The sequence below is a fragment of the Arachis ipaensis genome, chromosome B05 (assembly GCF_000816755.2).
Source record: "Arachis ipaensis cultivar K30076 chromosome B05, Araip1.1, whole genome shotgun sequence".
Taxonomy (NCBI): domain Eukaryota; kingdom Viridiplantae; phylum Streptophyta; class Magnoliopsida; order Fabales; family Fabaceae; genus Arachis; species Arachis ipaensis.
In genome coordinates, this window is record NC_029789.2 from 95,496,259 (window position 1) to 95,513,117 (window position 16,859).

Consider the following 16,859-nt stretch of genomic DNA (forward strand, 5'->3'; position numbering starts at 1 on the left):
ACAACATGAAGAGGAAGCTATATATTCAGCCTCTGCAGTGGATAAAGCCATTGTTGGCTGCTTCTTACTTGACCAAACATTCAAGGACTTTCCAAGGAAGCAACATAAGCCTGAAATACTCCTTCTATCAACCCTATCACCGGCAAAAACTGCATCACAATAACCAACTGTAGAAAAATCATCAATCTTAGGATACCAAAGACCAAAATTGGATGTGCCATGAACATATCTAATGATTCGCTTAACTGTAGAAAGATGTGACTCTTTTAGTTTGGATTGAAACCTTGAACACAATCTAACACTTTGCACAATATCGGGTCTAGAGGAAGTTAAGTACATAAGAGAACCAATCATTCCTCTATACCTAGACTCATCTACATCTGTCTCACTTTCTCCCTTATCTAATTTTGAACTAGGGTGCATGGGAGTTCCCATGGATTTTGTAACACCCTAACTTTTAGCACGTCATGATCGTACCAAAAGTAAGGCGTTATGGACCTGATTTCCTTTATTATAAATTTACTATTGATCCTTTACGTCGATATCGCATTTCTATTTTTAGGAAAAAGCCGAAAACTTTTGTTTCTATTAATTAAAATCATGTATCAAAGATCTCCAAGAAATACTAGTCACATAGTTATTAATAATAATAAATATCATACAGAAGAATTCAAATAAAATTCAGTTATAACTCCTATCCCTCTGCATAAAATAAAATCTTAAATAACAAGGGCGAGGGAATTCTATAAAAGCAATTCAACACATAAATTTAACTTAAATAAAACTCTTAATCACCCGCGGCTTCAAACTAAGTCTCCGAACCTGTGCCACTGAAAGGGTGAAAGATTTTGGGGTGAGAACAAACCACTAGTTCTCAGTAGGGAATAAGAATGCCGTAAAAGTAATGAAATAAAGTTCAAATAACTAACTTTACTCAATAAAACCATTTTGTTAAACCTTTGGAAATACTTTTTATTTTTACCTTATTACCTTCTTTAAATTTCTGAACATAAGCTAATCTCAATTACAACTTCAGTTCCCAATCACAGAGAAACAATAACACAAGAAACAGATCAACACACAAACAAATTGCAATAAGACAAACAAGTCAAGCAGCACAATCACAGAGAAAATATAACAAGAAAAACAAGACCGAATGCAAATGCGCAATCAATATGATGCATGTCTCTCCTAAGCAGGCCATGAGCTCATGTGTCGGTTGCCTACCCGCTCCCGACATTACTCGGGCACAAGTCCCAGATATGGCTTTCCAGATGCATACAGTGTGCTTATAAGTTGTACGGATAGGTCGCATACAGTGTGACTTTAAGTCGTACGGCTAGGCCGCATACAGTGTGACTCTCCAAAATAATAAGCGTACATCTGGAAAACAGTTCTCAGTGTGTGGGCGTCCCCACTTTACATTTGGCACTAAGGCCCAAACAATATCACATCTGCTCTCCTGTGGCTGACAATCTCTTTAAGTTAATATATCCTTTAAATTCTTGTTCTCTACTCTCCTGTGGCAGAGATTCCTTTTCTTAAAAAATCGAGATCAAAACAACACCTAAAACAAAATATCTCCTTACAAAATTAGATTTGAAACATTATGTTTTCCTTAATAAATCAAGTTAAAAAAATAGAATACACCTTTTCTCAACTAAATAAATCTCAAATAATTTAATTTTCTAAAACCAAATCTTTTAAAATAACTTTTCAAATAAAACCTCAAATTTTATAAAATTTCGGCAGCACTTCCCCTAAAACTCGGGCTTAGCCACCCTTTTCGGGTCCCAACTGAACTATTTTCAACCTCTTTTCAATTATTTCTAATAACTCAAACTAATTCCAATATCCACAATATTTATAAATCTGAAAATCCAACTAGTTCTAATGTCAAAATCTTTTCTAACTCTCAATTTATTACTAATAAAACAAACTTTCAATACAAAACCCGTTTCTCAATATAAGTAAATATGTAAATAAAATGTTTTCTACATAAAGTCATATTTCAAAATAAATTTATAAATCAGATTTTCGAAATAAAACCACTTTTTCGATTATTTTTACATAAAATTGGGCAGAATCTCCTCTTAAAAATTGAACTTCACCACCCATACGAGCTCCCTCAGATTCATAACTTCCAAACCAAACTCAAATCCAACTCCATTCAACAATTATCAGTACGACAATTTCTTCAATAATTAACTCATCATATTACAATTTTACAAGTAACACTAATTTAATCACCTTTCACAGCCACAACTCAACCAATTCATCATAATCACACAAAATCAGAATTTTAACAACTTCATCAAAATCAGAAAATCAATATCAATCACAACCTCAATTCAAACTCACCATTCAGTCATTCCAAGCAATCATAAATTATTTGCAAATATCCACTAGACTTCCGTGGCATTCATAATTTAAAACAGTTAATTTCAAAATAAAATCCCCTACCTCCTTATGAAATCAAGATCAATGAAAGTTTTGGGGAAGTTTTTTGACCAAGCTGCCGAAGAAGAAAATGTCCGGAATCGTCTGTGCCTCCTAGAACTCCAGTTGGCCGAACTAAAGGAAAAAGGAAGCTACGTCACCGTCAGCTTTCACTGAATAAAAATAACGTCAACGTATAGAGGAGGAAGATACAAACACTTTATCGGATTAGATTTTTTATTGGAGTTACGGATTTAAAGAAATTGAAGTAGAAAAGTATAAGGGTTCCACGGTTTTCTCTCTCACTCTCGGTCACTATCTTCTCACCATGCAAGAAAATGAAATCCAAAGAAGCTAGATGATGATGATTAATATGATAAAAAAGGGTTAGGTGTCATGGTTATTGAATGGAAAGGAAACATGTGTAATTATATATATGTATGTATGATTAGCAAGCCATTTGTTTAATTTGCAGCCTAAGAAAAAAAATTAAGTTCACCCATTATACTCATGTCAACTTCACTTATTATGAGTTGTCCAAATTCAGAACAAAGGGATTCATTGGCTGATCTAAAAATAATGTCATCAACATATATTTAGACTAGAATAAAAGAATCATTAGAGTTCTTGATAAATAGAGTTGTGTCTGTGGTGCCTCTTTGAAAACCATTTTTCAAAAGAAAAGAGCTAAGTCTCTCATACAAAGCTCTAGGAGCTTGTCTTAAACCATAGAGAGCTTTTGATAATTTGAAAACATGGTTAGAAGCTCTTTGTTTTCAAAATCAGGTGGCTACTCCACATACACTTCTCTATCTATCACACTATTTAAAAATGCACATTTCACATCCATTTGATATAATTTAAAACCACAAAATGCAGCATAGGCTAAGAGAAGTCTTATGGCTTCCATTCGGGCAACAGAGGCAAAGGATTCATTAAAGTCTATTCCTTCTTCTTGGTCATATCCTTGTGCCACTAGCCTTCCTTTGTTTCTTGCAATGCTGCAATCTTCTCCTAACTTGTTCCGAAATATCCACTTGGTTTTGGTCACTTTCTTTCCATTTGGTCTAGGAACCAATATCCAAACTTGGTTCTTCTCAAACTCTTGGAGCTCATCTTCCATTGCCTTTACCTAAGAAGGGTCACCAAGGGCTTCCTTAACATTTTGAGGCTCCATTTGAGAGAGAAGGGCAATGTTTGTTCCTTCATTATCTTTTCTTGTTGAAGACCAAGTTCTAACTCCATGAGAGATGTCCCCAATGACAAATTCCTCAAGATAATTCTTCAAGAATCTCCATTCACGAGGTCTGGTGGACTTGGAGGTAGATTCAGATACTAAGGGATTCTGGGTGCTGCTGGCTTCAGGATTTTCTTTAGATTCATGAGACAAAATGGAATTGTCTCTTGAATTTTCATCAACTGCAGTTTTTGGTTCAGTTTGAACAGAATTTCTATTTTCCTGATTTTGCACAGTTTCAACGTCCTTTTGAGCTTGATTTCCTGCATCACAATCTTCCAAAATACTTTGCACCAAGTTAGTATCACAAAATGTAACATGTATGGACTCCTCAATAATCCTAGCATCTTGATAATAAACTCTATATGCTTTACTAGTTGTAGAATATTCTACAAACAAACTCTCATACGCCTTTGGATCAAATTTACCCAAATTATCCTTGTTATTTAAAACAAAACATTTGCATTCAAAGATGTGCAAGTAGTCTAAGTTTGGTGGATAATATTTCCAAAGTTCATAAGGGATTTTCTTCAAAAATTTCCTTATGATTGTTCTATTCAAAATGTGGCAAGCTGTGTTAACCGCTTCAGCCCAAAGGAATTTTGGAACATTACTTTCACAAAGCATAGCTCTAGTCATTTCTTGTATGCTTCTATTTCTTCTTTCCACCACACCATTTTGTTGTGGTGTCCTTGGACAAGAGAAGTTGTAAGATATTCCAAATTCCTCACAAAAGGATTCAAATAGATTATTTTCAAATTCAGTTCCATGATCACTTCTTATGCAAGAGATCTTCAAATCCTTTTCATTTTGAATTTTCTTGCAAAAAGGTTCAAAGGCTGAAAAGGCTTCATTTTTGTGCAAGAAATAAAACCCAACCAAACCTAGTATAGTCATCCACAATCACTAAACCATAATGTTTACCACCTAGGCTTTGAGTTCTTGTTAGACCAAATAAATCAATGTGTAGCAACTCAGGTGGTCTTTTAGTAGAGATGTCTTCCTTTGGTTTAAAAGAACTTTTTGTTTGTTTTCCCATTTGGCAAGCATCACAAGTGATGTCTTTGTCAAACTTTATCAAAGGAAGGCCTCTTACTGATTCTTTCTTTACAAGTTTGTTTATTTGAAACATACTTGCGTGGCCCAATCTCTTGTGCCATAACAACTTTTCAGATTCTTTAGAGTGAAAACAAGCTATATTTTGATCTTTTAGTTCATCAAGAGTAAGTCCATACACATTATTAAAATGTTTGGCAACAAAAAGCACTTCATTTGTCTTTTCATTTATAACACAACATTCTAGCCTTTTGAAAGTCACTAAATATCCTAAGTCACACAGCTGACTTATACTCAAAAGATTGTGCTTTAAACCACATACCAAGAATACATCATCAATGAAAGTAGATTGTTCATTACCTACTTTTTCAACAATAATTATTTTACCTTTACCATCATCTCCAAAGGTCAGAAAACCTCCATCATACTTGTTTAGTTTGATGAAGTAAGTTGACCTTCCAGTCATGTGCCTTGAGCATCCACTATCCAAGTACCACATATCCTTTTTGTTCTTGGATGCTAGACAAATCTGCATGAAAATCTTCAAATAACCTTAGGTATCCAAATTAATTTGGATCCTTTGAAGTTAATCCATCTTGGTTGTCCAAGTGCATTGAAATCACAAACAACATTGTAAACTTTGTTTTCCAAAACTCTATTTTCAATGAAACATTGTGCATATGAGTGACCAAATTTTTTGCAATTAACACAATGATTTTCTAATGTGTGTCACTAAAATTGAGGTGAGTTATTTTGCTTGAAATGATTAAAGGGTTGAAATTTTCTAGTTTTTGGAAGAGATGCATTACTTTTGACAAACTAATTTTATTATAGTTGTTCCTCTTTGCAAAAGCATTTTCACCAAGATTTTTTTGAACTTTTGGAGTTTTTGAATATGAGGTTTTGTTGTAAAATGGTGGTTTCTTGAAAGCAACCTCATTTTTCGAAATGTATCCCAAACTTGGCCTATTTGAACTCAGTTTGGTTCTCGGTGAAGGCTCAGTTTCACTTGTGTATACTTCATCAAATTTTTCTTCAAATGTTGGAACATATCCAATACCAGATTTGTTTGGTATGGATTTAGTATTTGATGAAGAAGCCACAAATTTTATAGAGGAATCATTGAAAACTGCATCTTCCTTGGCTATGTAACCTAAACCAGATTTTTCAAATAATGGCCTTTGGCTTGCAAGTAATTTGTCCAAGTTACTAGAACTTTGAGCAAATTTTGCTAAGTCACCATTCAGTCTTTTAATCATATCATTTAATCTTTCATTTTCAGCAATTAACTCATGAGAAGGATCCACAATGTGCTTTCCTTTTAACTTTTCAAGTTCAGATTTTAGAAATCTGTTTTCTTTAATAATGTCCAAAGCACATTCTGTTTCCTTCACTTTCTCTTTTAAAAATTCATTTTCAGCTCATAACACATCTCTTTCAAATCTGCACTCATTGTACTTGTCAAGCAGTTTTGAGGTGTTTAAGGTGAGATCATCAATAATAGCATGTAAATCATCCATAGATAAGTCAAAGTAACTTACCTCATCAAAATTATTATTTCCAGCCATGAAACAGTCTTTGTCTTCACCTTCAGAATCTTCTTCCTCATTGGAGTCGTTCTTGAGATCCTCCCAAGCTGCCATGAGCACTCTCTTCCTTTCCTTCTTTCCTTTGTCCTCCTTTTTGAGTTTTCGATAGTTTAGCTTGAAGTGTCCAGCCTCCTTACAATGATGACACGTCACTTTGCTTAAGTCCATCTTGTTTTCTTTTGAGCTTGAACCCTTGTATTTGCCCTTGTTCTTTATCATCCTTCTAAATCTCCTAGCAAAAAATATAAGCTTATCATCTGAAATACCATCACTAGACTCACTCTCTTTTAGTTCTATTTTTTATTTGAGGGCTATTCCCTTTTTCTTTGAGTCCAGGTTTGTGTGTGTGGTTTCATAGGCAAGGAGTTTTCCTCTCAGCTCATCATAGGTTATGGGGCTTAGGTTTTTGCTCTCGGTTAGGACAGTGGCAGTGGTTTCCCATTTTTTTGTGAGGCTTCTAAGGAGTTTTCACACTAAGGTTTGTTCTGAGTAGTTTGTACCCATAGCATCAAGGTTGTTAATTATGATTGAGAATCTCTCAAACGCTTCATCAATGCTTTCTCCATCCTTCATGTTGAACATCTCGTATTCTTTTCGCAGCATATCAATCCTCGTTTCTTTGACTTGTTTAGTGCCTTCGTGTGTAACCTGGAGTTTTTCTCAGATTTCTTTGGCTGTCTTGCATCTAGACACCTTTCGGTACTCTTCAAAACTGATAGCACATTGAAGAAGAGCTTTAACATTCAGCTCCATCTTCTTCTTGTCATCCTTATTCCATTCAGCTTCTTCTTTTGGAGTCACCACTCCATCAGCACTTGTTTTTGTTGGAATCTTGGGACCGCTCATAACAATCTTTCATATGTTGTAGTCAATGGATTGGATGAAGATCCTCATCCTCTCTTTCCAGTAGGCATAGTTCTTCCCGTTGAAGAAAGGTGGCCGGTTGTTTGACTGGCCTTCAGTGAGGGTGTAGGCAACTATGGTTGTGCCCAAGTTGTTCGCCATTGGATCTTTGCTCCAAGCGGTTAAGCTAAGCTTGATTCTTGAGGCCTTAGCTCTTGATACCAATTGAAGGTTGTGGTAGGCTTAGAGAAGGAGGGGTTGAATCTATGCCTTTCTTTTAAGTTATTGAAATGACCCTTTAAAACAAACTTTGAATTCTGATTCTGTTTTAACTCAGCAGCGGAAATTTATGAGACAATTTATTTTTGTCTCATGAATATCAGAAAATAGAACATTGCAGAGAAAAGAGAAGCTAACACCAGCATGTATTCTGGTTCGGTTGCCTTGTGCTATGCAACCTACATCCAGTCTCTTCCACAACCATGGAGTAATTTCCACTATAGTTAAACGTATTACATACACCAATTCCACAGGATTGACACAATCCTTTCACACTCAAGTTCTAACCTAACTTGACATTGGCTATGCTAATACCTAACTTTTCACTCTTAGTGCTAACCCAACTAAGAAAGGGATACCTCACAGGTACAAGATACAAGACATAAACATACCTAAAGAAATCTGAAAATAACTCTAGGCTTTTCTCTCAAGTGTATCACTCAGCTTCTTTTCACTCTTGGCTTTTACTTGAGCTCTTTCAATATGCCTTTTCTCTCAAGAAATTACAGAAAGATAAACATTGAAAAGTACTTTACAATCTGTAAAACATGAAGGAGATTGACTTCATCAACAGCCTCTTTGCTATGTGATAAACCAGACTTGCAAGCCTCTGATTTAGTTCTTCAGTGTTGGCCGAATGCTTCTTTGAAAGAAAGCATTATCCAAGTTGAGGAACTTCTTCAGGGAACTCTTCACAGAACACAACTCACCAAACTCTGGTTTTCTCTCCTTGCTTCTAAATGAGCAGAAAGTCTTCTTTTATCTCATTGCATGTTGCTGGATTTTTCCTCCTAGGTCAACTCCTTGAGCACTGTGCTTCACCAACCCACAAACTCACTTTTTCTCATTAATCCTCAGAGTAGAAACTTTGCTTCTAACCATCCAAGGTTGACCGAAAGCCATACAACAGCAACCACAAAAATCTTCCAATGGCAAAATGGATCTGAGCCATTGATAAGCTACTTGGTCCCCAAGACTTACTTGTGACCATAGATACACGACAGATTAGGACAGAAAATAACTTTCCCTTGTATGCCATTTTCGGACTTGCAGAGAGTTGGGAAGAAGAAAAGAAGATCTGATGCATGTAAAAGAAAATAGGTTACCTTTAATCTTTTCTTAAGCTTGATTTGGTTTGAAATGGTTGATTAGACTTCTGCCTTTCAAGCTTAGTCTTTCTCTTTCTTGCTTCTTTGATGATCAGCTTAGGGAAGAAGCTTTCTCTCACTTTCTTTGAGTTCTGACCACAGCAGGTTAAAGTGTACGTTGAGTTGGTGAAAGCAAGTGAGAGAGAATTTGCTTGCTGAGTATCACATGGGGCTTGGGTTAGATCACTTCATTTGGCCCGTTTTGATTTCTCATCTTTGTTTCCTTTTGGGCTTCGTTTGAGTTATCAACCCATCAGCCTTGTTTCATTTTCCATTCCATTTGGGCTGCGGTATTGAAATAATAAATAATTAGTTTCATATAATTATAAACAATCAATATTTAATTATTTATTTTGCCCAATTGAATAATGTTTGTCATCACAAATTAAATTAGTTAATTACTTAACTCAATAGATGCTCATGGCCACCTTCGTGAAACGAGTCACGTAGTCTTTAAGGCTTTCATTTTGACCTTGTTTGACTGTATTCAAGTACTTAGAGTCGTGCAGGTAGATAGCTGAGCTAGCAAAATGCTCCTTAAAAAGCTTCACAAGTTCCTGAAAACAAGAAATAGAATCTGCAAGCAAACAAAACCAATCAAGTGCAGGACCGTCTAAATAAGATGGAAAACAACGACATAAAACTTTATCGGATGCACCATTTACTATCATTATGGATCTGAACTTTTTGACGTATTTATTTGGATCGCCCAACCCATCGTAGGGGATTAAGGTAGTTGGTAAGGTGAACCTTCTCGGCAGTTCGAAGTTCATCACCTCAGCTGTGAATGGCCCAGTAAAGTTGTCGAGCTCAATGTTTTCGTTTTCTGCCCGAGCTTTTTCGTACCGTTGAGGTTGAGCTTCTTCGTTCCGTTGAGGTTGAGCTTTTTCATTCCGAGTAGTTTCTGATACATACGTTGGACTAGATTGGTGCTCGGCCTCTTCTGTTCGTTCTAGACGACCATCATTGTTTTCAATATGAGCATTAGTTAGCTCGGCAATCTAGTTTGTCATTCTTTGATTCTCCTCCACCATGCGGTAGTTGGCTTGTTGCAACTCAGTTACCATCCAAAGAAGTTCGGACGGCATAGGTGGAGGTAGATCAGCCATGGTTAAAGGTGGAAATATTGAGGCCGATGAAAAAAAAAAAGAAAATAACTATATCTTCAGCCCCACGGTGGGCGCCAATTATTCTTGTGTGAATAACTTGGACGTAATTCGGTTTTTGGGAGTCGACGCCAAGCTTGTTGCCTTCCACGCTGAGCTATATACTTGGAAGGTCCGAGCTCTTTTCCCAGAGTGACATCACGTCGCGGAGAGTACGAACAAAGGGAGAGTGTATCTGCAAAAGGCACTCCAATGCTTAAGTTAGTATTATGAATTCAGTGTATCTTTTGAGGATAAAATATCATACCTTTATTGGTGGAGTAAAATAGATCGGTTACGCTTTTGTTGGTCATCTACATTGAAGATCAATTATTAGAATTCAGTAGGTGACAACACCAGGTCGAACGTTTTTATTTCAGAATGTAATCCGTTGAGTTGAAGGCTAGGTATAATGCTGAGTTATGACATCGGATTTGTAACGGCCGTATCAATTATTATTATTATTATTATTAAGATGCATCAAGTACAATAAACAAAGTCACTCTTTCTAGATATTAAACGTCCATCGAATTTAATAACCCAGATTCCAAGCACTAGTATCGTAAGATTGATTCAGAGCTTAGACGCTAGCTTAGAGGTACCTGATTTATTTAAGAAATTATAAGTTATAGAAAGTGTCTGATGTTTATGCGAGGAGTGCAGATAGAATGGTCAATGAAGCACTTTATTGCATATATTTGGTTGGCTCTCTCGGTTGGGTGGTCATCAAAGAAAAGATATGTGTTTCTGTTTGCACAAAAATCACTATACGGACGGCATGCCAGATCACCATTGATGCTTCGAGGGCAACATGGTTTGGTTGCTTCTACTATCCCTGCACAAGTTATGTACAAATAATATTTTTGTTGTTTTATTATATGTGCATTTCTAAGACTATATTCTTAATTTCAAAATAATCCAATATCAATAAATGCAATAATTCTTCAAAATAATCCAATATCAATAAATGCAATAATTCTTTGATTAAAAAATATAATAATCGAGGAATATAATATAGTGTTTTATATCATCATTTTTATTTTTTAACTTGACATAAAAATATCAAATATCCACTCATTTAAATAAAATAAAAATTTTATATTTGTGAAAATAAATTTAATAATTTTTTTACTAATTAAATTGTAAAAATCTAAAACGTCTTAGATTTTAAAACAGTTTATTACCAAACAAAACTTAAGCAAAAATTGAAAGAAAACCAAAGAATATTTTCTAAAAAGGGAAAACAAAAGGCATGTGACTTTGTTCTTATTACCATATTTATGTGGGTTTTGTCTTATCTCCATGATGCTCTTGTTGAGATCTGAATGGACAAAGGTAAAACCCGGAAGCTGAGTCTGCAATTCATGGAGTAAAATAAGCAATTTCTTATTGTAAAAGGAGATCCGTTTGTTCATCTTCTCACTACACTTTCCTATTGGTTTTGAGTGCAGAGATATTGATGGAAAGCACCCTGCTGGAGGAACATTGTTCACAAAGAATTTTCTCGCTCCTAGGCTATGAAGTATCTGTCACAAAAAAACAATAATAATAATAAACGAAAAGGTGAAAGGAACGTCATGCTTTTTTGTTTTTCTTCGATTATTGTATTATTTGATGTAAAAAAATCAAAATAGGAGTGCGGAGTGCCAAACACCCAAAAGACATGCAGCATGTGTGTTAAGGGGAAGAGAATTGAGATTCAAACAAAGTTCAATTGGCTCAATATAAAGAAATTAACATAATATGTTTTCGTGGAAACAAGGTATATATACAAAAATATTTAAAAGATAATAAAAAATCAGTTTAATACAGTCTAAATTATTTTATTTTGTAGTCATATATCTTATTTTGCATTTTTTAACCATTGCTGAAATAATTATATAATATTAAATATAATAAATATATAATTATAGATATTATTCCTCACCACTATCACCACCGCCAGCATAGCCAAATCATCATCATGCAATTACTATAATCAGAAGCAATTACTAATTTACTATAATCAGAAGCAGTATCACCAATAATAAATTAACAAAAACAATTGTGAAGGGTGAATCAACAATAATGAAACAACAACAAAAGCAAAAATAGAAGCAGAAGTAGAAGCAGAAGGCAGAAAACAAAAGCAGAAAAGCAGAAGCAACATCAAGACTCGATGGTGACGGGACCTCACTCCAGCGGCGGCGACGGGACAGGGCTCGGTTTCTTCCTTGGGAGGCGTCAAACCCACGGACAACCGCCACTAATGACGATGTGAGGAGCAGAGCCGCCGTTGGTGATTTCGCGGCGCAGAAGGGAGAAGTGCGTGACTAATCCACCACCACTCCTGGTGGCGGTCTTCCCTTGGAATTGAGACGGAGGACAAAACGGCGAGGGCTTGTAGGGGCAAGTAGCGGCTTCGGAAAGAGGCAGGGCGAACTCGAACAGCAAACAGCGGAGGGTCAGGAGCTGGACGGCAACGACGGTGTCTCCATGCAACCTTGCGACAGCCGGTGGCTGCGGGTTGGACGCAGGGGCGGCGGTAGGTGCACCTCCAAGTTAAGGCAGCCCAAACGACGGCATGACCTCCCCGCTTCTCCTTCCCCCTTCTTTTTTCCTGCCCCCACCCTCTGCGTGATTCCCCTTTTCCTTTCCCCTTTGTTTTCTTTCTTTTTTTTTATTTTATAATTTTTTATAATTTATTTTAGTTTTTTAATTATTTTTATTATTTAATAAGGGTAATTTGGTAAAAAAATTGAAGTAGAAAATGACGATTTTAAACGTTTTGTAACGTTGAAGATGATTTTAATAACAAAAAAAAGTCGAAAACGATTTTGATTTTGACATCAATACGAAAAAAGTACTTATCCTTTTTTTTCTAACGTTAGCCGGATATATATGAAACTTTTATCAGTTTGTGCAATAATGTACTCGTTAATTGTATATGTAAATAAATTTGACATACCTGCAAGCGTATTTTGAATTCATTTATGAGGTAGGAAGCAAATTTCCTACTACCACGAAATGTTCTGTTTTTGAAGTGATCATTCACACCAGAAGATACCAAAAACAAGGATTCAGATACATGTTTCTCCACTGCTTCTTCACCTAACCCCTTTGGCAAAATCCCCTTAACTGTCCTCTCGAATCCCCTTATTTGTTCGTCCATTATAAATGAAGTTTTCTAATTAAAGCAAGCACAAATAGTATACGGTATCATAAATTCGTTTAATTTTTAAATAAGTAAAAAAAAAAAAAAGAAGTAATCTTTTAGCTAATGAAATTTTGAAGTAGAGGTGTGAGAATACGAGACACTAACATTATTGGTGTCTGGCAAAATTCCAGAACCCGCCGATGCGTAATTTATGCCTGTAGTTATGACTCTCTTTCCTTTACTTGAAAGTCCCAAGTACGCAGGGGCAAAAGGCAGACCAAGGTATATAGCTGCAAAAATTAAAAAGAAAACAATTGAATCACAAAAATGATGTAACTATATCTAGATTCAAGACTCAAGAGTGAACTAAATGTAAAGAAATACTAATCTTAATCCTCTTTGGTAGTTAGATGAAAGTTATAGTACAGTTTCTTCTTTTTGTTGGATCAAGATGTATGTACGCTAAATCTTCTTTATATAAATTAGCAGAAATTTTATCATAGGCGGCCGTTACGTTTTTTTTTTTTCTTTCTAACACTATTTTCTTCTGCGATCATTAGCATACACAAGGATATTTGAGAAATTATACACACATATTTTCTATATACACAAACTACAAAATAAAAATTTAGATGACTAACTTTTTTAGTCGACATGTAACCAATTGTTTGGTTGAGTTTTTTTTGAGTGGGAGTTTTATTTATATGTTAACAGTAAATAAATATGTTCTGCACAAATCAGTAAGAATCTTGTAGAATGAATGATTCTAGATATATAGTTTCTCACCAAGGAAATCAGCAACAGTTTTGCCATTGGTGCAGCGACCAGTGGGTGTGCCGAAATCTATGCCATAAGGAAAGAAATTTTGCAGATCCTCTCCTGGCACATAGTGGTTGTTACCACTGTCAACAAGTGAATCACCGAACACATACAGTGCTGGAATCTGTTTTGATTGCTCACTCTTCGTTGCAAATGCTATGAGTAGCAACACGGTTAGGATCAAACTATGGTTTAGATGGTTGTTGGTACTCATTTTTTTGGAGTCAATTTAATTGTGTATTTGAAACTATGGATATGAATTATGATATGATGGGGTTACTTCTGTCATGACGTCCGCTTTTTATAGTAAGGAGGTTCTAGGAACGCTTATTGTTCTATAATGTGGTTTGGTTCTTTGAAGAAAAATTCCTAGTGCTCCTTCTAAAGAAAAATTATCTCATATACAAATTAATTAACTAAACAAGTCTAACAAATCATTTACACTCATATGCGCACGTTCTTCACCCCTAATACTTCGTCGTTTTTTTTCTTCTCCTCTTTCTTTTTCGTTATCTTTCTCTTTCGTTATTATCGTCACCAACACCTCCTCCTCCTCCTTCTTTTTTCATTGGAATTTCTTCTCCTCCTTCTTGTCCATCATCTTCATCATTATGATCATCATCATTATAGTCATCGTCGTCTTCTTCTTATATGTATCATCATTATTATTATTATCATTATCATAGAAATTTTGCCATATTGATGACGTTGCCCGATCCAAAATTGATTTGGATATGTTTTTGTTGATAATTCAGTCATTTTTGTGTTGTTTTCAAACTCAATTTGTGTGTCGTAATCATTAAAAAAAATATTTCTGTGTATTTATAGCAACATTTTGGTGTAAAAACTAAGAAATTTATGTAGTGTTATTGTCAAGAATAATTATTAAAAAAAATATTTCAGTGTATTTGCATTCTGATAAGTTTTGCATAATTCAAAACTCTTCTTCTATCTCCTCCTCATCTTCTGCTACTGCTTCTTCCTCTTTTTCATCATCATCATCATCATCATCATCATCTTTTTTTTTTTTTACATTCATTCAACTAAAAAAAAAGAAAGAAATATGGAAAAAAGAAAAAAAATGCATTAAAAGTAATATTTTGTGCATTTGTAGCAAAATTTCGGTACACAAGTTTTGAATCTAAATTATTATTGTGATGAATCTATTTCATTCTTGTTTCAGTGTATTTTGGAAAACTTTCAGTGTATTTGTATTCTGATAAGTTCTGCATAATTCAAAACTTTTTCTTTTCCCCCTCCTCATCTTCTGCTGCTTCTTTTTCATCTTCTTATTTTATTTTTCTATAATTCTTCTTGGAAAGAAAAATCAAATAAAGAAGAAAAAATTACATAATATTGTAAAATCAATAGAAAGAGGAGGAGAAAAAATGCAACAACAATAGCAATAAAAAGAACAACAATGAGAATAAAATACGCGAAAAAGAAGGAACGCAAAGAAAAAAGAGGAAGAACACAAAGAAGAAGGAGAAGAAGGAGGAGGAGGAGGAACACGGGATAAAAATGTTAGATGAGGAACGCAAAGAAAAATGGTGTGATTTCACGCGCACGTTATGTAAGTAGATTTTGTTGAGTTATGATTAATTTGTTTGGACTTGTTTGCTAAAAATCTTATATGTGTGGCGGGACTATTTGGAAAAACGTAAGAAAGTATATGTACAAATATATATATAGAAAGATGTTCACGTATGGCGTTGTGTGTAAGACCCAGAACTTTTGAAAAGTCTTATTATGATCAAGTCTCAAATCATATAGTTATTTATAGCATTAATTCCAGAGATTATTTTATTAAAGATAATTAAGGCAAGTTTTGATTTATTGAACTTGAGATAAGTTATGATTATTGTCCAATTTTATAATTATTGGATTATTTTCTATATTTAAGGTATAAGGCTGGTAGTTATGAAATAATAAGAATTTTATATGATTTGGACTAGATAAGTAATATTTTAAATATTAATACTGCTACTTTGGAAAATAAAGGGGTTTAATTATATTATTTCTAATTATTTTGATTTGGGCATTTTATGGAAAATAATTTGTGAAATTAATGAGCAAATAGTATTTTCTATATATAATTAGTGTTGAATTTAATTTGGGTTTCAATTACTATATTATCCCTATTTTTGAGTGAAATTACAAAAATGCCCTTAACCCTAATTATCCAAATGAAACCCTAAAATCCTAACCCGGTTACCCGGTTTCCCCATCAGCAATGCACCTTTCCCCCAAACACCCAGCAGCGGCAATACACACACAGTTTCCCTTTTCTCTGAAAGAACGAAAAAGAAAGAAGAATGGGGGTAAGGGGAAGGGGCCGTGGAATAAGGGAGAAGGAGAGGAAGACTCGTGCCGGCGTGCTGGTCTCACCGCCGCCATCGCGCCGCCGTCCTGCTCAACGCTGCCGTCCCATCTTGCCGTACTGTCGAGTCATTCCTTGAGGGTTGTCACGCAAGGGAAGAGAGAAGAGAGCGTGCCACCGCGCCTTGCCGTCGACCCACGTCTTGCCGTCGCACCACCGTCGCGCTGTGCCGTCGCGTTCTGCACCATTGCACACCGAAGAGAGAGCGAGAGAAAGAGATCGGGCAGGATCAGGGGACCGGAGGCGGAGGGAGTGCGGCAGGGGAAGCCATCGCCGCCAGTCACCGTCGCGAGCCTCTGTTGCATCTCCACCGCGCCTGGGTGCTGTTGAAGCCACTCCTACCGCCGCTGCTACTAGGGTCTGCCGTCATCCTTGATCTCGACGCCGCCGTGGAAGGGTGGAGAAGTCACCGTCGTTGGAAAGAGGGAAAGCCAGAGGAGGAATCGTTCCTCTTCCACCGGGTCTGCCGTCATCCTTGATCTCGACGCCGCCGTGGAAGGGTGGAGAAGTCACCGTCGTTGGAAAGAGGGAAAGCCAGAGGAGGAATCGTTCCTCTTCCGCCGCCGTCACTGTAACTGCGCCGTCGCCGGTGTGCCTGGGCGTTGTTGCTGCGAGCTCGTCGTCACCGAAGCAGGGTGGTTGCTGTCCTTGTGAGTAGCTGGAGAGGATGAGACGCGATGATGGTGGGTGGTTCCGCCGCCTTGCTGCCGTGCCGTCAGAATCTGCCGCCATGGCCGTCGGAGCTCCGGGCTGAGCTTCTGCCACTTGAGACCCTGTTACAGTCGCCG

The 16,859-nt window shown here is 36.2% G+C and overlaps 1 protein-coding gene across 4 annotated transcripts; it reads right to left on the reverse strand.

Moving 5' to 3' along the window:
• Positions 615-14,064, reverse strand: LOC107643742 (GDSL esterase/lipase At2g03980). 4 transcript variants are annotated; one of them, XM_021124162.1, is made up of 6 exons: positions 13,659-14,064; positions 13,038-13,162; positions 12,684-12,902; positions 11,010-11,262; positions 2,464-2,574; positions 615-830 (listed from the first exon to the last, which is right to left on the reverse strand). In XM_021124162.1, the coding sequence occupies exons 1-5, from the start codon at positions 13,903-13,905 to the stop codon at positions 2,468-2,470; spliced, it is 951 nt and encodes a 316-aa protein (XP_020979821.1). In that variant the 5' UTR covers positions 13,906-14,064; the 3' UTR covers positions 615-830; positions 2,464-2,467. The 4 variants fall into 4 exon arrangements, with proteins under 4 accessions (XP_020979821.1, XP_020979822.1, XP_016202955.1 ...); XM_021124163.1 differs by lacking the exons at positions 615-830; positions 2,464-2,574 and adding an exon at positions 9,407-10,571 and having other exon boundaries at positions 11,169-11,262; XM_016347469.2 differs by lacking the exons at positions 615-830; positions 2,464-2,574 and adding an exon at positions 9,407-10,571.

Excerpts from the sequence above, each read along its gene's own strand:
- LOC107643742 (XM_016347469.2), bottom strand. The coding sequence starts at position 13,905 with ATGAGTACCAACAACCATCTAAACCATAGTTTGATCCTAACCGTGTTG. Across the intron at positions 12,903-13,037 it reads TTTTGCCAGACACCAATAAT|AAAACTTCATTTATAATGGA; the intron begins GTTAGTGTCTCG and ends TGCTTTAATTAG. Across the intron at positions 11,263-12,683 it reads AATTCAAAATACGCTTGCAG|ATACTTCATAGCCTAGGAGC; the intron begins GTATGTCAAATT and ends TTTTTGTGACAG.